This window comes from Peromyscus leucopus, chromosome 22 (genome assembly GCF_004664715.2).
Source record: "Peromyscus leucopus breed LL Stock chromosome 22, UCI_PerLeu_2.1, whole genome shotgun sequence".
Taxonomy (NCBI): domain Eukaryota; kingdom Metazoa; phylum Chordata; class Mammalia; order Rodentia; family Cricetidae; genus Peromyscus; species Peromyscus leucopus.
This window is the reverse complement of record NC_051081.1, coordinates 50,995,062-51,022,718: the sequence shown is the minus strand read 5'-3', so window position 1 is coordinate 51,022,718 and position 27,657 is coordinate 50,995,062. Positions and strand designations below refer to the sequence as shown.

General features: G+C 42.0%; 1 protein-coding gene across 2 annotated transcripts in view; it reads right to left on the bottom strand.

Annotated features, from left to right (window-relative positions):
- Sntg2 (syntrophin gamma 2) overlaps positions 1–27,062 on the bottom strand; it is a 199,524-nt gene extending 172,462 nt beyond the window's left edge. The window contains exon 1 of one of the 2 annotated variants that reach the window (XM_028857468.1): positions 26,844–27,062. Coding sequence is in view for 1 of the 2 variants with exons in the window: in XM_028857467.2 (XP_028713300.1) it covers positions 26,844–26,915 (72 nt within the window). In the remaining variant the exon portion in view is untranslated. The remainder of the gene's footprint in view (positions 1–26,843) is intronic. The other variant, XM_028857467.2, reaches the window with a different exon arrangement.
- Between the last annotated feature and the right edge of the window lie 595 nt (positions 27,063–27,657).

Here is a 27,657-nt window from a genome sequence, read left to right as displayed (position 1 = left end):
TCTCTTTTTCAAAGAATAAAGTTACTTGGGTCACCAGATCCCAACAGCCCAGTGAGCACCATAGAGGAGAGGCCCCTGTCCACTGGAGGGAGCCGAGGCTGTGCTCATGCTTTGTGGGGGATTCAGTGGCTAAACAACACCTTGACACAACCTCAGCCTGCCTACGTGGAAGGCAAAGGGATCCTTGTCAAATATAAAATGCAATCTTTCTCTTCCCCTTGTACACAGTACTTGCAAGAAAAAAAATGTGTATTTTCCTTAAAAAAAAAACAATAAAAGCAAATTCATAGAATAAAATATATTTCATTTCCCTCCTCTGTTTTTATGCATACTGTATATGTACTTGTATAGATGTGTGTGTGTGTGTGTGTGTGTGTGTGTGTGTGTGTGTGTGTGTGTATGCGCACACACATATTTAGGAGCTGGAAGTCAATGTAGGGTGTCTTCCTTAATCATTGTTCACCTTAGGTTTTGAGACAGCATCTCTTTGCCAAATCTGGAGTTTAGTAGTTTGGCTACGATGGCCAGAAAGCCCCAGGGATCCCCCTGTCTCCACTTCTCCAGTGCTGGGATTAGACATCTGAGCTGTTTATAAAAACTGTTTTCTCTCTTCAAATCATTGCACTCAGATCCTCCAAAGTTAGAGCACAATGGCCCTAGAGTAAAGACTTTCGCCCTAACTGGTAATACCATAGTGGTCCAGAAATGAATAGGCTCAGAACAGGGATGTTTGGAGCAGCATGCCTCGAGTTCAGAGCTGCTTTGTTGACTTCCTATAAAGAAGAGGCTACCACTGGGAAAGAAAGACTCAGAGGAAGGAGGGATGTAATTACAAAAGTTGCTCAGTGTGACATGTCTTCTGGATTGCTTCTACATTTGCCAAATGGAAAAATCAAAGGTAAGTTTGTTTTTGTATTTAACGAGCGCAAGCATGTGTGCGGCATGTTCTTTAGCACATCTGATGGAAACTCATGGGTGGTGAAACAGACGACTCCAGGGAGCTGGCGTGGCGTTTTCCTTGATGCCTTTTGCTTTAGAAACTAGCTTGTGCCTAAGAAAAAAAGTGATTTTTATATATTTGGCCCTCTGGAATCACTTGGTGCCTAGAGTTTGATCTGGACAAAATACAGTTACTTGTTTTTGAAAAAAAAAAAAAAGGAATGAAAAAATATAGTTCTTGGGAATAAAAATTACATAAAGCATGAATTCTGCAGAGAAAATATTTCCAAGCAAATTATATAGTTTGTAACCATATCATTTCTGGTGTTGTTGGAGAAACATACATACATATGTGTATGTATATGTGTGTGTATGCATACACCATATGTGTGTGTGTATATATGTACACACACACATATATATATGTATATATATATATATATATATATATATAGTCATCTTAAATTAAATAGTAACAGCAGCTTAGCACACCTGAGAGGCTGAGCACCCATTAGTTGTTTAGTCCTTGAGGCTGTGTGTTACACCAATTGGAGCAGTCCCACAATGGCTGTCTCACCTGGGAAACCAATAACCTGGCAGTTGCTCAGTCCACTAGGTTCAGTGTCTTAGGAGTCTGGTATTGAAAACCGGGAAGGCTCCTGGATAGCTGCTGGTCCTTACTACAAGATGGAAGCCCGAGAATGTGGGTTCAGGAATCAGCTGGGAATCAGCAGCAGCAACAATAGGAAGTCAGAGACAAGAGGGAAGGCTAAACAAGCCAGTGGCCAACAGACTTCCTCTGCCACATCCTTCCTTTCTGGATTGCTACCAGAAGGTGCCACCCACCATCGGGGAGGATCTTCCTGCATCAATGGAGGCGATCAGGAAAGTTCTTCAGCTGAATCTGCTTATGCAGGAGACTCTAATTTGTAGCAAGTTGGCATTAAAACAAACTATAATAACGTCTACATTGATAAAATACAGAATAAAATTTCTTCCTGCATACTGCATATCTGTGCAGGAACTGAAAAGCGGATGTTTTGTTTCTTGCTAATCAAAGTGGTGGCTCTGGGTGTTTCCTACCTTATAGTAACTGTGACCCTGTGTTCTTTTCCCTCTACAGCCCTCACTCAGAAGTTGGTTAGTCAGTACTGTCTTGGGTGTAGAGTATGAGTCCATAATGCTGCTCTCTACACAGAAAGTGCTCAGTCCTTCTGTGTCCAGTGCCTATGCAATGGAGGTTTGGGGTTCATGGGGAATATAAGTCACACAGGCCAGGATGCAGGACAAGTTAGCACAGAACTCCTCAAGGGACCTCACAAAGAGTCCAGTCAGTGTAGCACTGAGCTCAGAAGAGGGCTGAAGTCTCACAAAGGCTGATGCAGGACAAGTCAGCACAGAGCTCATCAAAGAACTTCGGAGAAGGATGCAGGACTAGTCAACACATGACTTAGCAGAGAGCAGAAGTCTCACAAATGAGGATGAAGGACAAATGATCATGGGACTTAGCAGAGGTCAGGTACCTCACAGACAAGGATTCAGGACAAGTCAGCATAATACTCAGAAGAGGTGGGAAACCTCATGGACAAAGAAACAGAACAAGTAAGTTGAGCCCCAGGCTCCAGCAGAAGGGGAAGAGAAAAAAAATGGGACAGGTTGGTGACGTCTATTAGAAGACAGGAGTGTGAGCCAAGGTCCCTCCAGTGTACAATAGGATTCTTGCTTGACTGTGGGGACATTAACCAAGCAGAGGAGTCTTGTCCTAGCTAAGCTGACACAAAGCCCACTGCTCAGGACCAAGTCCACACTCTTGCCATTTCTAAACCTGGCTAAAGGTTTGCCTTTTGTTTGATTCCATTTGTTGTGGAAGGGGTTGCTATTAATAAAATAAAATTTTGCTTGCTCCATGGTGGGATAGAGTTGGTAGGGAATGGTGTTTTTTCCTCCTTCTCCCAACAGAAGGGATTGGACAGGAAGCAGTAAACTCAGCATTTGAGAAGAGGATTTAACATTACAGATTTGCCAGTAAGCCTACTGAGATTCAAATTTCAACCAAAGCTATACTCTAACCTTAACTCTACACTGTTAACTCTAGGGTTAACGTCTTCTTGCCTCAATTTCTCACATGTAATCCAGTTCCCCAACAGGGCTATCACAAAGATTGTTTACTTAGCATCTATAAAGCTAACCTTAACTCTTAATGTATGTAATGAAGTACAGAGGCCCTAAGATTAGAAAATTACTATATCTAGCATTCCCTTAATGCATTTCAAGGATAACAAAGTATTTTCTCTTTTGTGTGTGGAATGGCAAATATTAAATAAGGTTTCCATGTGCACATTTTCTTTGCATGTGTATTGGTATAGGTTCAGATCTATTTGCATGTATATATGTGCACATGGAGAGCCAGAGACAAACTCAGGAGTCATGCCTCAGATGCTCTTCTCTTTTCTTCCTATCTTCTCTTTCAGACAGGGTCTCTCACTGGCCTGAAACCTGCAAGTAAGCTAGGCTTTCTGGTTTTCTGGCCAGCATGCCTCAGGAACTCACCTGTGTCTGCCTTCCCAGCACTGGGATTATAAGCACACACTATCACACTTGATTTATTTATATGGGTTTAGGGGATTAAACAATTCAGGTCCTTGTGCTTGCATGGTAAGTACTCTATGCACCAAAACATCTCTCCATTTTCTGAAGCACGCATTTTAATACCACACGAGTGCATTTATTATGCATGCTAGATAGCACATAGAACTAAAATTGCAGATAAACATCAGTAGCAAATAGTGAGCTTTGTAGGAACCATTGTATTCTCAGCAAAACAAGTGATAAACCCAAACTTCTCCTTCTCTTCAATTTAAATATAAAATGGAATAGAAATGTGGGTGTTCTAATCTAAAATTTATCATCTATGTGCTTCCAGCAGTCTCTGTGACTTGGAAACACAGTATTTCCTATGCTGATACCAGATAGTAGGAAGCAGAATGGAGCCCATGAATTATTCATCTCATATGCCCAAGTCCTGGAGGAGGCCATATCCCTCTCGCTGATCACTTGAAACCATCTTTTCTGACCTGCCCACCTACAAGGAGAAGTCCTTCAATGAGCTGACATATTAATAGTTAAGGGTATGGGGCTAAGAATCCCCTGTAGAACAAAGCATATGGAAGTCTCAGAAGTGCCATAGAGACATGGTAGTGCTATACAAGATTATCTAGCATCTAAGGGAATTCTTCCACTAGAAATGTTGGGTGGTAATTTATCTACTAAATTCTTTCTCAACGTCTGATTATTTGTTACTCTTGAAGACTTATTTTTGATAGCACTCAGAGACCCAGAAGCAGTTCTCAGTGAGAACAGCCTAGTCTCTTGCAATCTGTCTCTGGTGGGCTTTCTTTCTTTCTTTCTCTCTTTCTATCTTTCTTTTCTTTCTTTCTTTCTTCCTTCCTTTCTTTCTTTTCTTTCTTTCTTTCTTTTTAATCCGTCATTCTCTTGACCAAAAGTTTAGCATATTCTGAAGCCTCTTCCATGTTTTTCTTAGTAAGTTGTTTATTCAGAGCAATATGTCTATATTTGTGTTGTAGGACACACAGAGTAATAAGAGGCTGAATCTTGGGTGCTTTGGCCCTGAGCTTTTCACCTTCACTGTTCAAGGGTTTTCTGACAACATAATGGGTGGACATCATCTTCTTTAGAAAGATCGAAAAGCTTTCAGATTCTGTTCTTTGGAGGCCCAACCACTGAGGGACAGTAGTATCTGTCAGTCTGGGAATATCCTTTTTTCTCCCACCCCTCTCTACAATAACCAAGTTGGGAACACTCAGATTGGAATCTATGATACACTCATGAAGAGTTCTTCTTTCTAATTATCCTTAGAATAATTAGAATTTATAATTCTATAATAGGAATGTCCCTTACTCAATATCATGCTCATTCTGCTATGGGTTAAGACACACCGATTCATGGGAAAACCTTGTTAGTCATTTTCACTGATTCAGACCACATAACCCTTCTACTCTTTATCTAGAGCATCAACAGCTACTTGTGTGGTCATGCACTTCTCACAGACACTACGAAGCTTGTTTTCATCTTCTACTTCAGCGAGTTTCTGACAACTGCTGGTTGGGAAGGATATATTCAGTTTCATTTTAACAATGCCTAGGAGTCCTGCCCCAATACAAAGCTAGTTTCTAAATTCTTAATAAAAAAGAGTGGCAACATAATGAGTCCATAACTTATCCCTACACATGGGAACACAAAGCCTACCCCAAACTCGAGGCAGGTCACACAGAACGTCCTTTAATTTGTGAGTGAAAAATTATGGAAGGCAGAATAAACTCAGACTTGATCCTGTTTATGGCATCCACAAAAACTCCTGTTTAATTCAGACAAGTCACTTACTAGATAAGAATTAAAGTTTTCAATATTGTCCTCCAAAAATATCGAATGGCATTTACCTACCAAGCTTGACCAGAAAAGCAATAATTTCATAGTTCTTGAAGAATGTACATTTTAATAATTCTGGAAATGTTTGCTTCCAGTGTGCTCTTCTCAGGCATTTCCTGATTGGAGGCATGACAGTTCTAGGAGTGGGGACAGGCACCCATTTTCTTGTTATCTCACATTTTCTTGGACTATCACCCTCAGTGCGTGGTGGAAATTCATTCATAAAATTATAGTCCCAAAGTATATGCATCCAACAACACTTCAAGGCATACAAAGCAAAAGCAAACAAGTACAAGAAGAAACAGAAAAAGTCATGAGCTACAGTGGAGATTTCTGTTTCTTTCTCTCAGTAATTAGTGTAACAAAAGTTGACCGAAAATCAACAAAGATACAGAAGATAGGAGCCAATTGCCATACAACTTTATTAGTGACATCTGTACAAAAAAAAAAAAAAAAAAAAAAAAAAAACCTTCAGAATACACATTTTTCAAGTACACCTGAAACATCCATGAAGATAAATAATGTTCAAAACTATCAAACCAAACCAATTCTGAAAATGCATAAGGACTAATCTGACACAGTGTGCCCCCATTCATACTATTAAATAAACAGAAATACCACATGTACAGAAAGAATATCACATGACTTTCTATAGCCCATGATGTAACACTGTGTTAGAAAAGCTACTGTGGGGAATCAGGGACTGAGCTGAGGTGTACCCTAGAAAATTAGCAAGGATTATGCTGGATCTTGAGGGAAGACACCCAGTCTATAGGAGCCCTTGGGAGCCTGCGATCACTCTTCCCAAGAACCACAGTAACAAGGGACACGGGTGTGATGTTTCCACCAAGATTATACAGAGCAGCACAAACAGCACAGGCGTCTGCTGTGCTCATCCTGCAGAGATCTTCAGTTGGCACATACCAAGACTGCAGATCCCAGGAGAAGGTGGGTTCTCAGCCCAAACCATGTCATCTGCACAAACTGTACACCATCTTCTTGTTGGGAGGGGGAGTGTGGACACAGTTCTAAGTCCAGCCACAGTCCATTTTTGCAAACAGACCTCCACAATGGACAGAAGTTTGGGTCCTACTAGGATAAAGTTTTTGTAAAGAATAAAAGAACTAAATCGAGAGGCTTCTGGAAGCAAGGAAGACACTGCCTAGTAGAAATATGTACTATTAAGTGCTTACCAGTAGGAACAAAGGGATGACTTGGATCAATTGTATGAGATTCCATCTAAAGTATGAGGAAAAAAATGAAGCAAAATAACCTCCAAAATAAGGAAGAGTAAGAAGAAAATAGTAAGAGAAAAAATCCAATAGACTTCAAAGACAAGAAAAATATACAAAAAAAATTTGAAACTAGTAATGCACTAGAGAAAGCTTGAGAGAGAAAACAACAAACAAATAAGAGGAAGAAAGAAATAAGGAAGAGAGGAAGAAAGAACGAAGAAAAGAAAAGAGGACTCACCATAATGAGGAACTATATAACACCCCTGGAGAGCGTGTGGATTTTAGATCCCTGATGAGGAATACTATGAACAACAATTTTTGCAAAGTGAATGAGTATCACAGACACACACTCTCTCTTACACATACTTATACACACACACACACACACACACACACACACACACACACACACACACACCATACTGTGGTTGAGTGAGGTTTTTCCCCTGGAATGTAAAGTGGTTTTGATTTTCAAAAAAAATCAATATAATCCATTATATTAATAGACTACAAACACAAAAACCATACTATCATCTTAATGGATGCGTGAAACACTTCACAAAACTCAACATACTCTTCTATACAAATCCTAGAAGTAGGATTGGCAAGATAGCTCAGCATATCAAGGTACTCATTGCAGAGTCTGGTAACCTAATGACCTGGGTTCAATCTCAGGAATTCACATGGTGGAAGCAGAGAACCAACCTCTGCAAATCCTAGAAGGAAAGCTCCTGCATTTGAAAATGTCATTAAAAAAAAAAAAAAAAAAACATACTTGACAACGAAAAACTGAGTTCTTTTCCTTTAAGTTCACAAATAAGGCAAAATGATCCTTCATTTTATCTATGTGATACTATACCTGAAGTGCTATAATTTATAATAAACCAAAAATAAAAAGATAGGGGGAAAAAAAGGACAATTCACTAAGAAACAAACACCTTATTCACAGGTAATATGATTTTGCATTTTTAAAAGGTCCATAGAACAACAAGAAAAATGGCTTAGTGGTTAAAAACTCTTGTTGGTCTTGTAGAAGACATGGATTTACTTACCAGCACCCACATAGCAGCTCATAACCATCTGTATCTCCAGCTCCATATCATTCAACATCCTCTTCTGGCCTCCCCAAGAATCAGATATGTACATACACATACAGGGAAAACATTCATACTCAAAATAAAATCTTTTATTATAAAAGACCCCACATAGCTGAACCTGATGATGCAGGTCTGTCATCCCAGCTACGTGAGAGGCTGAAGCAGGAGGGTTGCAATTTTAAAGCCTACCTGGGCTTGCATCCAAGAACAGCTTGAGAAAATTAGTGCAACTCTTATCTCAAAATAAAAGAAAAAAAGAGGGCTGAGTATATAGTAACTCAGTTGTACAGTGTTTGCCTAGCATGAATGAGGATCCTGCTCAATACCCAATGTTAATTTAAAACAGACTTCCCAAGGATCCAAATGATGAAGAGTAATGCCACAGTAATGACAAAAGGTAATGTCTGATCCAACTCTACAGGATGCCAAAACACACACACACACACACACACACACACACACACACACACACACACACACAAGTTCACACTTATTGCAGAGAAGTAGGGACAGAAATGGTGGTCTGTGTCCCAGCCCCAGCCCATCCAACCTGGGACACCTGAGTCATCTAGAGGATACAGCAGCCAAGGCCTAAAGGCATAGCTATGTACCTAGCTAGAAAGAGTGACTGGGACAGGAAGAGCTGGCCTCCTACAGAAAAGTGTATGTCACCAAAACTGCCATATGGCACCTGAACAAGAAGGAGTCTAGACAACAGAACCCTGTGACCCTTCAGGCACATACCCACAATTCCCACAGCACTGCAGGAGAAAGATCAGGGTGCTTACAGAGGAAAGGGCCACAGGAATGTCCCCTTGAACCTCTGCATTACAGAATTGGGTACTCATACTCCTGTGTCAGGGACTATCTGTAAAAAGCAGATCCACAATACAGCTGACAAGATGGGTCATTAGAAGGAAGTCACAGGCTTCACAATGGAGCTATGAGCATTGCACCTGGAGTCCAGAACAAGGAGGGCAGCCTGCTCATAGCATACTCTGCGGCCATGACATAGGGGCCCAGGGCTCACAGATGCAGGTAGGAGTCCACCGGTGACCCAACCAGCATGGTAGTTAACTGAGCAGGAGGGACACCTGAGGTTCACCTACACCAGCTGAGTGGAGAGTCCTGAACCTCTCATTCACTTTCTGGTTTAAACTTTCCTGAGGCAATCTATGAGAGTCCATTTTCATTGTCAATTTGATGGAATTATAATGACCTAGGAGACATTTCTGAGTGGATCTGTGAAGGTATTTCCAGAGAGACTTAGCTGGGGAGGGAAGACCCACCCTGAACGTGAGTAGCATCATCTAATGGGTCCAGCACTAAATAAGACAACAAAGAAAGCCAGCTCCCTGACTACCACCCCCTCCCTCCCTCCCTTCCTCCCTCCCCTTCTCCCTCCCTCTTTGCTTCCAGGATGTAGCTGCAATGTCACTAGTTATCTCATGCTCCTATTGCAATGGACTATACCCCCTGCACACACACATACCAAATCAAGACTAAAAATGTATCAGTCATGAAAGGCAAAGGATAACCAGGATACAACCCACAGCTCCAGAGAGGCTAGCTAACAAGGAGAACCCCAAGAGGGTCACATGGATCACCCTGGGAAGGGGAAATGGATGAGATCTCTATGAGTAGACTGAGGATGGGGGCGGGCAATGGAGGGTAGGGGATGGGGGATGAGAACATAAGGGAACAGGATGGTCCAGCTGGAACAGGAATGGAATGGAAGAGCAATGAAACAGATATCTTCATAAAGGGAGACACCATGGGGATAGGGAGAAACCAGGTGCTAGGGAAACTCCTAGAAATCCATAAGGATGACCCCACCAACTAGCTATAGCAGAGAGGGTGCCTGAACTGGCCTACCCCGGTAATCAGATTAGTGAATACCCTAACTGCCGTCATAGAGCCTTCACCCAGTTACTGATAGAAGCAGATGCAGAGACCCACAGCCAAGCACCAGGCCAAGCTCCAGAAGTCCAGCCAAAGAGAGAAGAGGGATTCTATGAGCAAGGAGCATCAAGATCATGATGGGGAAATGTACAGATACAACCAAACCACACTAGTGGGAACTCATGAACTGTGGACCAATAGCTGTGGAGTCTCCATGAGACTGGACTAGGCCCTCTGCATAAGCAAGACAGTTATGTAGCTTGATCTGCTTAAGGGGTCCCCTGGCAGTGGGATCAGGATCCATCCCTAGGGCATGAGCAGGCTTTTTGGAGCCCAGTGCCTAGGGTGCGACACCTTACATAGCCTTGGTCCAGGGTGAGGGGCTTGGACCTGCCTTAACTGAATGTACCAGGCTCTGCTGACTCCCCATGGGAGGCCTTGCCTTGGAGGAAGTGGGAATGGAGGTTGGGATGGGGGTGGGAGGAGGGAGGGGAGGGCATCTGTGGTTGGTATGTAAAATGAATAGAAAATTTCTTAATGAAAAAAGAAAAGAAAAAATGTATCAGTCAGATGTTTTGTCTCAGTATGAAGAAAAGTCACTGAGGCAGTCAGTCTACAAAAAGTCCGAAGGCACTTGAAGCCAACGTCAGATTCCCTGGATAAAGTAGTGCTGTAAGGTCTTGCAAAAGTCCACACTGATGTATCTCACAGTCCCCCAACAGTTTCTATTTTAACACTTGAAAATGTAACAAAAAGCACCTTTATTAGTTTTGTGTGCAATTAATTACAAAAAGGCCTGGAGATTTCTTTTATAGGAATGAGCAAGTTATTTCTCAAGAGTCACAGGCACAATGTAGTTATTTATCTATTCAGAGCTTCATTAAGAGATGATGATACACAAGTAATGCCTGGGTGCAGGGACATGCTGGTGTCTGAACACTGCAAGAAAGAGAGTAAAGCCTCGGAGCCATGGTGTATTACCCAAAAATTCAAGGAAATGGATACTCATTTTTAGAATACAACAAAGGTAATGAAGTGAGATTTCTAAGAACATGCAGTGGGTTTTCCTGGCTGTGAGTCTTTTTTTTTACAAAACCCTTTCCAGTGGACTTGTGATATCCAATAAAGAGTCACCACTACAACTTAAAAATTCTGAAGTCAGTTTTAAGTGAAGATACTTTAGCATTTACCGTTCCCACAGATACTTTCCTGGCATCTGTAGAACCACCCACTGTTGCAGGCAGTTAAAAAATAGCGTGGAAAGAGACACAAAGGCTCAACTTAGTGAAATGAATATATAAACTCAAATACATTGAGTCCAATATATTTGTGTTTTCAAATGTACACCTTTCAGAAGTCAATCCAGATGCACTCATTGTTAATAATTAATTTTATTAATTCAGTTGTGAGCACAGCTGTCAGATATCAGAGGGAGGTATATCCAGGGTCAAATGACTGCCATACAAGTCCTCATACAATTTAGGCAATGTGACAGCCACCTGCTAGCCGGGGAACTTTGACCAAATTTTTTTTAATATTTTCAAATTTTAGAAAATCATGTACCCATGTAAATAAAAAAAATGTCCCTTTGGAGCATGCTGCCTTTCTTATTTGCTTTAAGATAAATATTTATTTATATTTTAATGCAATTCAGAATTTCTTATATCATTCTATTTCAATTTATGTGTAGCAATTTTTCATTTCCAATAGTGCTTACTTTATAAAGAAAAAGAGGTTTAGATTCATGTTAATGTTGAACGTTTCTCAAATAATGAGGTCTATCTGTGGGTGTTTTAAAATCTCAAAACACAGAGTGGTAAAAGTTGCAACATCAAAATCTCTGAGATCAAAAAAAGTGACATGAACCAGGAACTCAACTCAGTTTTATAATAACAAGAGAATAAGAATCATGTTCAAAGCCAAAATCATCAACATTCACCTGTCTCTCTTCTCCCAAATCTCCAGCTACTGAAGGAGTTAGGCCAATGACTAGGTCAGAACAAGACTCCTGCTTATTGGAAAATGTGCTTATTCTCTTTTAACTTTCTCTTTTCTCATTTTTTTGTTATAAAACTTTTAGTTTTCTAATTTATATACCTCTCCCCAATTAGATCAGAGGTGAGGATAAGGCTCCTCCTGTCTCTTTCATAGAATTATCCGATTTTCTTTACTTGGCTTTATTACTTAGCATTTTAAGTAATTGAAAGAACACAACCTTTCCACCCAAGAGAGACAGAACTTTGTGCCATAGGTAAGAAACTCATCTCAACTGATTATTTCTATTGGGGAGGCTGATGCCATTTCCAAGGAGCCAGCACCTAAACCACACTCCTTTACAATTTAGGGCAATGTGGTTAAACAGATCACGATTAAGTGGAACAGGGACAAGTCAAAGCCACAAGGCAGCAGTGTGCCCCAACTGCCCCTCAGAGCCAGGGCTTCTCTACAGTGAGGAAACCATCCTCTACCACACTTAGCTGGCCAAGCTCAGCCTCTGCTACACCCAACACTGGACGGCAGCTCCACTCTGAACAACCACCACTGATTTACACTGCTTCCTTGGGAATGTACATGCATGCAGAACAAGGCAAACTGAACTCAAAATGACACAACCCCAAGGAAACAAAGTGACCACACCTAAAACTCAGGAACAAGGAAAAGAAGTTCTATGGTGGAGGATCTTCGGGAAGGTGTACCTCAGAATTTATATGCTAATCTTCCACTGAGTAAGGAAACATCACACAGAGTCATGGTGACAAACCAAATTCCAGTAGTTTCACTGGTTACTTTTTTTGTTCCTGTGAGAGAAACAAGGAGTGAAGGATTCAGTTGAGTTGTAGGTTTGAGGAAGTTCAGTCCATCATGCCAAAGAAGACACTGTGTGGAAAGAGGCTCATAGTTGTGGCAATGGGAGCAGGAGACTGATGCTCTATCTGACAAGAAGTCAGGGAACAGACACCTTAAGCCAGTATGGGACAGCCTGTAACCCATAAGCCTGATTAAGAGGTGAGGACTAGCCACTGAAGCCAGAATCATGAGTTAAAGAAATGAGAATGGGAAACAAATAAGACACAGATATCTGAAGTAGTTGAGGACATAAAACTTCATTCTAGTTCATTCAAGAGTACTAACAAAATGGGAATTTCCTTTTGCCTGCCACAATTATTTATCACTACAGAAATTCCAGCAACAGCAATACACCAACAGAAAGTGAGGCACTACCGAGTGGCAGTGGTGCACATCTTTAATCCTCTGTGAGTTCAAGGCCAGCCTGGTCTACAGAGCAAGATCCAGCACAGGTACCAAAACTACACAGAGAAACCCTGTCTCAAAAAAACCAAAAAAAAAAAAAAAAAAAAAAAAGAAAAAAGAAAGAAAGAAAGAAAAAAAAAAAAAAAAAAAAAAAAAAAAAAAGAAAAAAAGAAAAGTAAAAATGTGAGGCACTAAAAACTGGTGTAGGTTACCATGATCAATTCTATTTAAAATTACTACAGCCTTTATTAGAGCAAGTAGAGTAGGTACACCAATGAGCATTGTTGAATCTGGATTTTGAGGGACACTGAGACATGGTAGAGACCCTTCTCAACAGGGACAGCATATTCTTGAAGATGGCTACTCTTTTCTGCTACCACACATGCACCATTCCATTTCTGAGTGCCACTGAAGGGCACCTTGAGGCTGATGCTATCATCTTAAGAAACCTCCAAAATGAAAACAGTCAGCAGCATATGCAACCTGATTCACACTAAGGATTGTAAATAGTCAGGACTTCCAACTGGACATTGCCAGAGAACAAAGACAGGAGTCCCTAGGACATGGTGAGTTTCTACCAGTCATCCATTTATAGATTCATAGACACATGGGCAGTAAAAGTGCATGTGTGAAATGAGCTGAGGTCAGTCTGAGTACTCATCCTCAGGTCAGCCTGAACTGCTCAGCTCAAAGTCACACACAACAGAAGCTAGTAACAAAGCAAAATACAGGTTGTAACCAGGATATTATTGAGGGTAAGTATGGTGTGAAATCCATCACCCAAGGCGTAGAGTAGACACCACCCAAACACCACTTTCTGTAGTGTTCTCAAAGTTCACTAATGTGTTATAAAGATGTTAGCAGGACTAGAGAAGCCATTTTCTGGAAGTTATTTTTAGACAAACCTGGGTCTTCACTACTCACTAGGAAAGCGTCAGAATGTCCTGTGTCAATACAGAACAAGGGTTGTTCTGAACATCCCCTCCAAAACCCACTCTGAAAATTAACTCTTATATGGAACAAGTGAACCTAGAGTGGCTCAGTTAATTAGACAGCAGGTCACTTAACCCTACAGTGGATCAGTTAACACAGGTGTAGGTCAGTTAATCTGTAAGGAGGTCAGTTTATCAAAGAGGGATCAGTTATCCAATGTGTGATACAGAAAATGGCTAACTACTACTCCATAAAAAGTATTTGGGAGAAATAAACCAAAACAATCTAAACAGGAAACAACTAAGGTATACTTTAATAAAATGATCCCAACTTATAAAACCAGATGAACATGTATAGATATTAGGAACTACTTTGTGTCCCAGCCAACCTAAGTAAAGGGAGTTTAGGAACTCTTTCTTCCCAATGCTTTTCTACATTTCATACACATTCTAAATTGAGGTACTGCTATGTACTACCCACACAGACCTCAGAAGCTGGAAGACCACAGAGGGTGGCATGATGAATACACAGCTTGCAGCACTGGCTGGTGTCCTGGACTCTACCCAGAATAGCAGTTTTCAGAGCAGCCTCCAGCCAGGTCAGTTGGTCTGGCCATCTTCACATTGCTTCTGCATGGACCCCCTACCTGCCATCTTATTCTTCTTCCTTCTCAATCCAAGGGCTTAACGCAACAGTCAGCAATTAATCCTAGGGCACCCACACAGGAGCTTCTGAGTAAACTCCCCTACACCCTATCTTCTTTCTTTCTGAACAACAAAATGCCGACCTAGAAGTATTTGATCCTACATTAATAAGAAAGTAAGCTTCTCTGAGGCTATAAGAGAATTTGGCAGAAGTGCTGGAAGGGAATAATTGAAATGCCCAAGGTACCTAGAATTTTCAGAGACCTGGACCAGGCCTGGCCTCTCCCTTGTGAGAATAATTACATCGGTCACAGAGAAGTACCATTGCTCAGAGGCAGTCACTTCAGAAAGATCTGTATTTTACCCTAATCAGACAACTTTGCCATCTCATCTCTGTCCTGCACCCCCCACACACACACACACAACATGCATACATCACTTAGAACTACCAGCCCACATCCAACATTGTGATTATTTTAACATAATAGCATGGTGTATCTTCATACCAAAGAATGTTTCTGGGTTGTAACATAGCCCAACCTAAAAATGCTTTATTCTTATTTATTTATTTATTTGCAGACTGGGATAGAACTGAGAGACTCCCCTCATCTAGGCAAAGTACCCTATTACCTATTATCCTTAGACTTTTTTTTTACTTTTTACTTTGAGACGGGGTTTTACTATGTTGCCTAGCCTGCCCTTGAACTTTGCAACTCTCCTGCCCTGGCCTCCTAATTTGCTGGGATTACAGGCTAATTCTACCAGGCCAGCCCTAGAAATTATTTTTTATCATTAAATCTGAGTAATGAACATCCTTAATACAGTACTAGATGCTCTTCCTATTTCCTTTGCTAGAAAGAACAACCTATTTTGTATACAGAAAAGGGGGTCAGCCTATGTGTGTGTAATCATTTCCTTATCATGGTTATTAGCAGTCTCTAAATTGAAATCTAATTTCTCCAATCTTAAAGTATTTTGTTATCTTTAAATCCCAAATGTCAATTATGCACATTTGATATCACAACTACATTAATAGCAAAATACTTTTAAGATTTAAGAAACCGTACATTTTTCTAGCTTTAAGAGAGTTCAAATAAAAACAATTTGGGAAGTTCACAGTACTTTTTCATATCTCTCTGGGTTTTAAATGAACAAATTTATTTTTAAAATCCATTTTTTACATTATAACATTTTTGAGTTATAAATCCATTTCTACTGCATTTCAAATCCTAAACACCAATTTAGGCAGTGTTGACTTTAGATTTTTTTTCTTCTAAAGCAATTACAGGAAATTTACAAAAGCTAAGCCAATTCAGCTTCAAAGAAATGTCATATCTTTATAAAACTTTTAACATGCCATTTTCACATGAAAATGCTGCTCTCTGTAGTTATAACCACCAAGAAATACAAAGTAAAAGATAACCTATACAAAGAGCCAGGCCGGGCACTGTTCTCCTGGTAAGCCCCACTTTGGAGAGTCTGAGACAGGAATGTCTCAAGTTCAAGGCCAGCCTGAGCCACATAGTGAGGCTTGAAACTCCACCTCAACAAAACCACAATAAATAAATAAATAAATAAATAAATAAATAAATAAATAAATAAATAAATAAAATAAGCAGCAAAAACACTGTATAAACAGAAGCTTAATATAGAATAAAAAACTCTCCAAGACGATGTTCTATTTTACAACTGTATTAAACCAAGTATTTTGTTACTATAAACTGAATTATAAAGCATTTTTTATCAGTTTCAGTTTTCCATATTGTAAAAGCATACTAGAAACTATAAACTGAATTATAAAGTATTTTTATCCGTTTCACTTTTCCATATTGTAAAAGCATACTAGAAACAATTTTTTGAATAAACTCAAGAGGGAAAATCCTCCTCAAAATTGACAGCCACCATCATAGAGCTAGAAGTGTCATTCACGTTTCTTACATTCATATGGTTGCTTTCTCATAAAATTCTGCCAGCACTCAGCTTTTCTTATACCCCCTCCCAAGGCCTCGCACGTGTGTTCTGTGCACCGGGGGCCACCTCCCCTGACCCACCAGCTGTCTGCAGTCTGTGGTAGTGAGCCAGAGTGAAAACAAGTGACTGACTTCAAATGTGGATGCACCACTTTTGTGTCACTCTAACAACATACCTGTTGGAAACAATCTGGGGTGGGGGATCTCTGTTCTGGCTCACTGTTTCAGAGGTTTGCATTCATCATGGCAGTGAACACAAGGTGGGCCACACTCCAGCCTTAAAAGTGGGAGTATGAGGCAGTTGCTATGAATGGCAGAATGAACCAAGAAGCAGACAGAACATGTTGGATCCAGGAGTGAGTATCACCTTCAAACACCCACCCCTTCATCTGGAGTCCATTTCCTAGGGGCTTCCCAGCCTCCCCAAATTCAAGCATGAGAATGTGAGAATAATTCAAACCCAAAGGCAGACAAAGGGGTCCCTCCCTCCCTGCTGGTTTCTGATCTTCTTAATCTTATTGATCCTGGCTAATAGAAGCAGGTCTATTTAGTATCATTTCTCTTAGGTATACACAGGATGTAGAGGGGCCTTCTGTAGCCAGACCCCTGTTGATGCAGCTGATGGCTGGACAGTCAAGGACGTTTTGTCTTTATTTGATCTGTAAGTGGCAAGCCTCAACCATGCCCACCCAAAGGGCTGGCACTAACTAAAATCATGAAGCGCTGCAAAAAGTTCTCACAGCATAGCACTAGGCACACCTTGGCAACTATGTAAATATTTCTAATGGCTTTCAGGAGAGTTGTCTATTGTTCAAAGACAACCAAAGGCATTGTCTTAGGATTTCTACTGCTGCAATGACACATGATGACGCACGATGACCAAAGAGCAAGTTGGGGAGGAAAGGGTTTACCTGGCTTACATTTCCAGATCATAGTCAATCATTGGAGGAAGTCAGAAAGGAACTCGATCAGGGCTGGAACCTAGAGGCAGGAGCTGATGCAGAGGCCATGGAGGAGAGCTGCTTACTTTGCTTCTCATGGCTTGCTCAGCCTGCTTTCTCATAGAAGCCAGGACCACCAGCCCGGGGATGGCACCACCCACCATGAGCTGGGTCTTCCCTCACTGATCACTAATTGAGAACACTCCTTATAGCTGGATCTCATGGAGGCATTTTCTCAACTGAGGCGCCTTCCTCTCTGATGACTCTATCTAGCACAAACCTTAAAAGTTCTTATTAATAAAATCAAACCTGAGGCCAGTTATTGGGGTGAACACTGGAAGATCAGAGAGACAGAACAAGCCACAGCTAACCTCACCTGACCAACTTCTCAGCTGATCTTGTTTCCTCAGACTGAAGTTTCTGTGTCCTCATATCCAAATGGCTCTCAGCTGAATTGTGCTGCTCAAAACCTAAAAGCTTAACCAGCCAAATGCTTAACCAGCCAAAATGCTTCTAGTTTCTGGTCCTCACGCCTTATATACCTTTCTGCTTTCTACCATCACTCCCTGGGATTAAAGGCTCGCTTTCTGGGATTAAAGGTGTAAGTCACCATGCTTGACTGTATCCTTGAACACATGGATTTCTGCCTCTGGAATGCTAGGATTAAAGGCGTGTGCTACCACTGCCTAGCTTCTATGTTTAATATTGTGGTTGTTCTGTCTCTGACCCCAGGTAAGTTTATTATGGTGCACAATATTTTGGGCAACACAATACCACCACAATCTTGTGTTAAGTTGACACACAAAACCAACTAGTACAGGCATGTAAATCATTGAAATACACGTGTTCCTGTTTTGTGTATGTGTATGGGGGGGCAGATGTGTGTAGTTAGTGTTACTGTGACAATATTTCCAACAACCACCAAATCTCTCCCCCCCACCCATAGTTCTGTGTTCAGAAGTTCAAGATCAAACTCCTTGGCTCTCTTATAGAGGATCCTGCCTCCCTTCTTCAGCACTGAAAGACTCACAGCTCCATTCTCATATTCCTCTCTGCTTCGGCGTGGCCTCCCAAGTCCTCAGGCTCCCCTCTTACTAGCACCAGAGTCCATGTCCCCTGTTAAATGCCACTCAGACCATTCCTGAGTGTATTCTCTCAGAATCCCTAACTTAGAGGAAAGCCTGTGGACTCACATGCCTGTGGAGCAGGTAGAGATGCAGAGGGAGAAATGGTGAGTGCCAACAGCTGGAGGAGAGAACTGGGAAGACACCGGCTGGAGCAAAGAGGCTGAATGATACTTGCAATTTGCTGAGATGATATACACATACCTTAAGTGCCCTGGCTGCACAAACACATGCTCACACACACAATGGTAAAAATAGGACATGATGCGTGTTAAGTAATTTGGCTTTGTAGTTAGTACACATGGTATCCATATAATGAAGATTGAAGATCACACTGTATACTCTGAATATATACACATTTTGTCAATTAACACTTAAATGTTATAAAGAAATGTCTCAGTCACACCCTCTGAATAAGGCAATATTACCTACGTACACTTCCATGACGGCACAAGTGCAGATGTGGCGTTAAGTTTAGGGGCCACACTTCTTTTTTTTTTTTTTTAATTTACATCTTGGATTTCATTTTTTTTTATTTTACAATACAATTCAGTTCTACATAATAGCCACAGATTCCCTTGTTCTCTCCCTTCCTGCCCAGGGTGGGGGGGGCATACTTCTATTCCCGACGGAAGCAACAGAGCCGAAGGCTTCCCAGACACACTGAATATTTGTCAAAGAAGCCCTCAATAGGGAAACCTACCTCAGTTTGTCAGAACCCAGCAGACTTCAGCAGGAACAGTAATGGTTCTAGGTTTTCAAAACTGCACTGTACACTAAAAAATGTACCTGTACCACCTTCTATGAGTCCCCTGTCATTCTGAGCAGGCACTATGACCCTGAATCTCTTCCACTATTGGTATTCGATGGAAATAGAAACATTAACTCTAATAGCCCCAACTCCACAGACAAGTGTACTGTGTACACATGTGTGCTCTGCATAGTACATGAGTAAATGTGTTGAGTAAACATTTGTGTTCTCCATCTCTGTGTTACCTACATGTGTGTGCTGAGTTTCAAGCATGTGTGCAGTGTACGTGATTGCTCTCTGTGCTGTGTATGTACATAATCTATGTGAATGTTGATAAACATGCTGTTTATAGTACATATACTTGTGCAGATATACAGGTGTATGTGCTATGTACATGCACAGATACAAAGAAATATATCTGTTATATGCATATGTGTAATGTGTATACATGTATACATGTTGTGTCCATGTACATAACATGTGCATTGTATACACATGTGTGGCATGCACAATTATTTGAAGTATGCATGTGTGGTACATACAGGTATAGCATACATGTGTAACTTGAATGTGTAATGCATGTGTACCTGTATGGAACATGCTGCACACAAGCAAGCCAATCTATCACTGCCCCTGAGGCTGAACAGGCTAGTCTCTGCATCCTCTACTGCATTGTCTCCTCTCCCTCTCTACTCTCACACCAGCTGTTCCTTCATCTCTGGTTCTCATGTTATTGACTGGCTCACAGACTCCTCAACCCAAACAAAAGAGGCTACCAAAGAGGCAGGGCCCCTCCCTCTACGCCTCCTTGACCAGTGTAATCACTAACCTGGTTAAAGGATACACTCCTGTGTCATAAAACGCCCCCTCACAATAGTCATAAAATGTGCACAGCTTCTGTGTCTCCATTCTTCAAGTGCAGACCTCTCTCAAGGGACTCTGCATGTATCCCTGGTTATACTGGTCACAAGCACAGACAAGGAATCTGCTCATTGAAACTTCAGTCTGATGGGAAGCTGAATACAATGGCCTACACCTGTAACCCTAACACTTGGGAGGGACAAGCAAGCGAATCAGATGTTTAAAGTCATCCTTGGCTACGTGGTGAAGCCAGTGTCCTAAAACAACAAAGATAAATGCAACCTTGGAGTCAGACAGGATCAGAGAGGAGATGTCAGCCTGCTGTCCAGGAAACAGCATGGAAAGGCAACAGATAAAGCACGGAACACAGTAGCAACATATAGCTTAACAGACATGGGCTGAGTATGAGTGTAAGAGTTAGACAATGGTAGGCCTGAGCTAATGGACAAGCAGTTTAAATAATATAAGTGTCTGTGTGTTTATTTTATAGGTGAGCTACAGGACTGCCAGGGCTTGGCAGTCCCCTGAGAGAAAAACTCAAGCTACACCTGAGTAGCTCAGCTGTGTCCTGTAAGTTATACATGTGTGCATATGGTCACATTCACAATCAATCATACAGCATTTTCTAAGTGGCATTCTCTTCAGCATCACAAAGTCTCATTCTCCAGAGACTGCGGTGGTGTTGCTCACCATGCACACCCTCCATCCCTCTCTCAATGCACAGAAGTACTATAGCCATTTTTCTGGTGGCACCAAGAAAAGATAGTATCTATCTTGTTGCAAACACAACCTTTTTTTTTAAAGCTAGAATTGAAGTCTTACTGTGAAACAAGTAATATTACAAGAAGGTAGCATGGCCTTCTAAAATCTCCAGTGTCAGCCAAAAGACAATGCATGGTGAAAACAGACACAGTGGTACCAAACACAGGGTGTACGTTTAACTATTATAAGATGGCATATCTCCCAAAAACTAGAAATAAATAAGAGAATGTAACCCATGTCGACAGTGTCAACACCAGCATGTGCTTCTCAATAGGCTGTTTCTGGCCCCTGTGGATTCTGAACACCCCAGATTTAAGGTAGGAAAAGTAATTTCACATCACTAGGGACATAATGAACACTCCAGGTAATTACAGTGCAAAAAAGTCAAACTGATAGAGCCATTTGGAAGAGCATAATTACCTGAAGAAATCACTAAGACAATCTCCAGCATTGGGAACAGAATAAATTACATTTAACTATTAACAGTTATACTAATATGTAAAATTAAAATTTAGCTACTATAAAATAAAAATGGCATAATTCTATTGAAGCATAAATAAGCTAAAAGTTAAATAAATGATCAAGAATCAGAAATGGAGCTTTTCCCTCTCATTCACAGCAGTGACTGCTATGAATAAACACAATGGAATTAACTGGCTCTCGTACCTGGGAGTATAAGTGATACCCCAGGCTTGCCTGCTCCTAAGAAAAGGGGCATAATTTCCACTCATTTAGAGATAATATTGCTATCAGAGCTGGGGCTGTCCCTTCCTAAAGGTTAGACACAGGCACACTGCTCTTAAGGATGGCACACGGCAGCATGTGGGCAGAGGATACAGACAGCAGTGGATGCTGGTGGGAGGTCCTGGCTGAGACAGAAACTACAATGAGCCAGTGGCAGGGAAGCTAGAGGAAGAGCAGGCTAAAATGACTGTTCAGGAAATGAAACTAACGAAGAAGAGTAGGAAAACCAAGAGTCCAGAAGTTCGGTGGGCCCAGTCTCAATAGTCAACACAGGCTTGTGGTTGATTCTATGTGATGCTCAGACATGTCAGCATCAGAGAGGAAACCCAGTCCAGGGTTATAGTAGAAGGTAAGCCTTGAAGATGTTTTCTGTGAGCCCACAGGCAGAGCTGGTTCAATCAGAGGGGCTGTAGACAGCTTTGGGGTCCACAGAATGTAATGGTGGCATAATTCGGGGAGGCCCAGGACCAGGTCAGCAAGAAATAATGTGAAATATATGGGACAGCTTCCAGTGCCATTGCATATACCCCAATGTGAAAACAAAATTGGGGCATTCGCCCTATTAGAGGGACAGAAAGAGAAGAGGAGCAGTCAACAATGCACCCTGAAGCTGCCTTCAGACAAACGCACAGACTTCTGGGACTGGGGCGATGGAGTCAACCCTGTCCTCAGTGGGGCAGAGGACATGCTCAGCAAATGGAGCACAGCACAATACCTCTTGCCACTGCAGAAAGAATCACAGAATCGGGGACACAAGTTGGGGGTGGCCCACTCCCTCTCCTTTACCTCATCTTGGAAAGGGCACGAGGAGGAGGAATTTTTTGTTCAACTTCTAAAAGCTGAGTCAGCCAACAGTGTGGGAATTGTCCTAGATGCAAAATATTTGTTTCCCATGGAAAAATCTTATTGGAATTATTGGCACTTATACCACACCACAAATATGGACTGTTTATTCCTAAATATTTCAATGGTAAAATCAAAGTTTTATTGTGGAGCTGGGTGTGATACTATGGTTATATTTTACCTATAATGAAGTACTATCATTTAAATCTCTGCCTGCTAGAATCAGTTCTAGGAATGGAATTCAACTGCGCCATGCGATTTACCACCCACTTATTTCAATTAAAATAAAAATAGATACATTTATTTTTCATTGGTCAGTGCATAAATGACTTTACTACTGTCTGGAGTAAGTTGTACATTTGTATCTGGAGTTGGGGTCCAAGGAACAGTGATGAGAGAAATAAATCCGCAACATGGAAGTCAGTGAGCGTACAATGTCGTGTGTGCTTATATCTATCGTAATACAAGTCAGCACTGCAATCAAGTGGGATCTACCCAAATGTCAAGTGGATTTTGGTGCCTATCCCAGCTGGGAAAGTCAAAATGCTGACAGTTTAGAATCAGCATCATTCTTCCACAATAAAAAAAAAATTACTGTATATAGTAAGACAGATAATGTGTTAGGCAAGTAAAGATAATGGAGATAAAACAGGTTAAACAGAATGAAAATTCAGCAATTTTGGAGTTAGTTGTCTTTGAAATTAGAATACCTTATGTGTTAAAAATATAACCTGACATTTTTATAACTTTGCAATTACAGCCTTAAATAAGCTAAAAGGCATAGTCATTTTCCTTAAATCTTAATTATTTGCCTAATAAAAATGTAACGGATGAATAATAATACCAGATCTGAAAAGAAATATTTAGCAAGGACATTCAAACTGAAAAAGAATCTCAAATCCTTGCAGCACTTTTTAATAGTATGTGTTGAAGCGTGCCGGATGGTAGTGTTAGAAGTCATTGTCACCGGCAGGATAGGATTGCAAAGATGCCCTGTACGTCCTTGGGGGTAGAGAAGAACAACAGCAGATGCTCCCAGAGGAAGCCAGGAATGTCCGTGAGTGGGGATCAAGTCAGTAAGGGGAGCTTAGTGCAGAAATAGAAGGGATAAGCCGGCTTGCTTCCAAGGTCTGAATGGGACTCCAGTGAGGCCTAGGAGACAGCACCACCTCCTGTTGGCAGAAAACAATGCAAGATTTCCAATCCCAGTCATAGGCTTATTGGACCACAAGGGAAAGAGCTCACGAGTAAAAAACCCAAGTGCCTTTTCCATGAAATTATTTTTTTCCCTAGAAGGACTTTGAAACCTTCTTTATTTCATTTTATGCAACCAAAATTCTCATTCTAACTAAATAGCCAGTTTCTGAGATCATACTACCAAATGTATGCATAATGTATGCATATATCATAACATCACGATGTACTACACTGATTATATGGAAACTGTAATTTTTAAATGACAATTAATTGCTAAGGGTGATTGGTATTAGAATCCAAGTGACCATAAGAATTGCTCTGGAGAGTTTACAGGTGAGAAGTGGGTACATGGACTTCCCAGGCTGGGGTTGCTAGTTTTCTCCAGTGCTAATCAGTGAGTCCATCTTCACACTGTATGTCCAGTGCACCCCCTGGGTTCCAGCACAGCATGGCACAGGGAGCAGGAAGAAAGGGGAGTGCCTTCTTAACTGTCACTCACCCTACCTGATGTAATTAATTACCTATGCTCACAGCAGAGCACAAAACCAGGCTCCAGAGAATGTAACCATTTAATAACAAAGAATCTGGTGCAACAGCTTCCCTCTCATTCTGTGCTGCAAGGCTACCTCCTCCAGCCTCTCTAAAGATGGTTATGTGAGTTGCCTTGGAAAATATATCTACATTAAAACTGAAAACTATGTAGATATAATAGGTTGTCACATATTTCAAAAAGAGATAAAATTTAATTTCTAATATTTTTGACAAGTAAACAGTTTTCCAAATTAGGTCCTGTTCAAACGTTCACTATGAGACATGTCTCCTGGTAAAACCAGGTAATACCCTGTTTTAAAATACATGAATTTGGCCTATGACGTCACAGGTACCAAGAGAAATTCCATAGGTGAGATCAAAAGTGTCTGAAAGAAGGAAGGGCACTTAACAACAGCAGGAAACAATGGGTGGATCCTATAGTACCTGCCTAACTCATCCTGTAGCAATGGCAGCCCTAGAAATATGGCTAAGTGTACCATTAATAAGTGCACCTTCCCCTGGGCAGGGCACGTCATCCTATGAAACTACAGCTTACCAGCTCACACTGTGGTGGATTGAAGAATGACCACTTAAAAACAGAAAATAGTCAGTAAACTCAAGTTCTGCTTAGAGTTGCAAACTCTCAATCAATGAGATGGCTGATCCTCAAAACAGAACTTCATGAACTGACTGACCTAACTTAGAAAAGTGTGTGAGACACCAAACCCAACCCAGTTGCCCTGACTCAAGCAGCCATTCTAAAGAATATGCTAAACTTTTGACTTCAGGCAAAAAATTAAAAGTAGTAATACAATAGATTCAACACCATCTTTCTTCTATAATTATTTTTTTTCTAAGTAGATGCACTAGGTTCTGTTAACTTAAATGATCGCATAGCTGGGAATTGCAAGCTCTGTAATGTTGTGCATAGTAATTGCTAAGAAACTGAGGAGTTTTTTGATGACTATGTTCCAGTGATTAACAAGGAAACACCACCCACCAAAGGTTCAAATGCCGCAACATGAAGACAGTTGACACACTGTTGGGATGCTGAGATTGTGTAAATGTCAAACTTGGCAGATTTACTTTGAATTAGAACTCGAGCCTCACTCATTAAGACAGCACCGCACCACAGTAAATCTCAGGTATGTTCTGCATTATACTGAGGTGCATGGCCTCAATGGTGGCAAAAGTTTCCTTTAAGGACAGTTCTGATGGGCCATTTCACATCATCAAGGCTGCTGTTACGCATGAGGCACTGAGCAGGTCTTGTGCTGGTTAGCAACCTAGCAAGGGACATGGAGTTCAATGAGCCTATTCGAAGGCTTCCAGGTAACACATGCGCTTAAAACTGAAGTCTGCCAAAACTCATGGGTAGGTTCAAAGTAGAATAAACCACTTCAATTTTCCTCTAATTATAAGAGTTACTAACAAGACTTGTTGCAATAATACTTCCCCAAATGCACCGTGGGAGGACACCTTATTAAAGTCCTGAGAATAATATGATAGAAAGTTATCGACTCGTGAGCTTCTGCACTTGCTTTCTACTATTTCCGGATAATCCAAGTATATTTTCTAAGGTTTGAGTCTGCTGTAGTTGGGTAACTATTCATATTACAAAGTATTAAAGAAAAAACAAACAAGACAACAAAACCCCATCATATTCCACCAAAAACGTTAAAGATGTCGAGGAAATCGCTAGAATGGTACAACTTGCAAAGCAGATACATTGGTCTCACCACATTAAACATACCACTGTGCAGTACCTATTTCAGAAGACTGGACACCTGCAGCCACTCCAGTCTGCAGCTTCAGACCTTTGTTACCCTAAAAGGACCTTCATCTCCTGTAATGCTGAGGCTTGGGCTCTTGAGCAAAGTTAAAGAGGAGGTGTGCACCCCAGGACACAGGCACACAGCTTCCTAAGGCCGTGATCAACAGCTGCTGTCTTGCACCCTTTCCAGAACACTCGGTTGTGTCGTGTGGGTGGCAACTTGAAGGTTTCCAAGAACTTTCCGTTTTTGTTTAAGCCAACAATTCTGGGTTTTGTCAATCAATAGTTTTTTTTGTTGTTTTGTTTTTTTGTTGTTGTTTGTTTGTTTTGTTTTTTGTTTTTATAAGGATGGGGTGGTGGTGCTAACATAGGAGCTAACATAGGACTCTAAAAAGTTGGCCCATCAGCGTCCCCTTGGTTTCTGGAGGTCCTGAGCTGGTGGCCCAAGGGATAGGCAGAGGCAGTTGGCACCACACCCCATCAGGGGGACAGCAAGAACCCCTGCATAGTGTCCGAGTTGCGGCAAGAGCCCCTGCCTGGAGCAGGAGGGACCATTCCTCGGAAGAAATGCTGGGCAAAGCCCAGACCCCACGCTCTGGAAGACCATAGTTACCACGCAGGAAAGCACCTGTGCCCCATGACCCAGATGTTCAAGATAAGAAAATCAAACCCTGCATGCTGGTAGCTGTGATGTAAGAAAGACGAGGTTGCAGTGCCCAGGGGCTAGTGATGTCCACTGTGCCCAGGGCCCAGCGCCAACCCCCGCCCACAAGAGCCACCCGGATAGGGGGACACAAGGACGCGAAGAAAGGAGGGGGCGCTGGGAGAAGAGGGGAAACGGGGGGACCAAAGGGAGTCAGGGGAGGCAGAAGAGGGCCTCCAGGGGACCCCACTCACCCGCGCGGGCACCAGTAGGTGACTAGGACGCCCGCGGGGGGCGACCAGGGACTGCGATCCCTCGGCGCTCATCGCCGCCCACGCGGCTAGGCGCGCGCTTCAGGCTCCGGAGCTCCCAAGTCCAGCGCCTGCACGGCGCCCGCGCCCCTCTCTGGATGGGCTGGGGCGGACGGAGCCAGCAGCCACTGCGCTAGCAATCAGGGCAGGCACGGAACCCCGCCCACCTTCCAGCAGCCCGGCCCCTACTACCCTGCTCACCGCCCACCAAGCTCCGCCCATTACCATCAAGCCCCGCCTTATACCCGGTAGCCCGGCCCATCAGCTCTGCCCTTCCACCTCCAGCCAGTGCAGGCAGGACTGGATTGTGAGAGCTGCAAGTGGGGAATCTCACCTCCTTACAGGGACCATCACTTCCCCACAGGGGCCGGTAAAGTGCAGAGCTGAGGCAGGGTCAGAAGCGTGCTTCCCTTAGGCTGGAAGGCTAAGAGGGCACCTGGACCATTGGAGACTAGGACGCTGTTCCCAGTGGATTCTGGTGATACCATCAGTGGAACTTACAGACGCTTGGTGACCATCTCCACTGGCAAAGCGTCTCAAATTCTGAGTGTGGTAACGCTTTGCCCCGACAACAGCTTTGGGTCCTCTTGGTCTTTGCGGATCTCCACACCATAACCTAGCCCGGCAACCCTCAGGACCCACTTTCTGGAAAAAGAAAGCATACTAAAGTACCAAGTCCTTCAACTCCAGTGGTCTCCATTCCTGTGTGCTCCTCTCTTGGTATCTACTTAGGCCCCAGGCGCCAGTCACTGTGAGG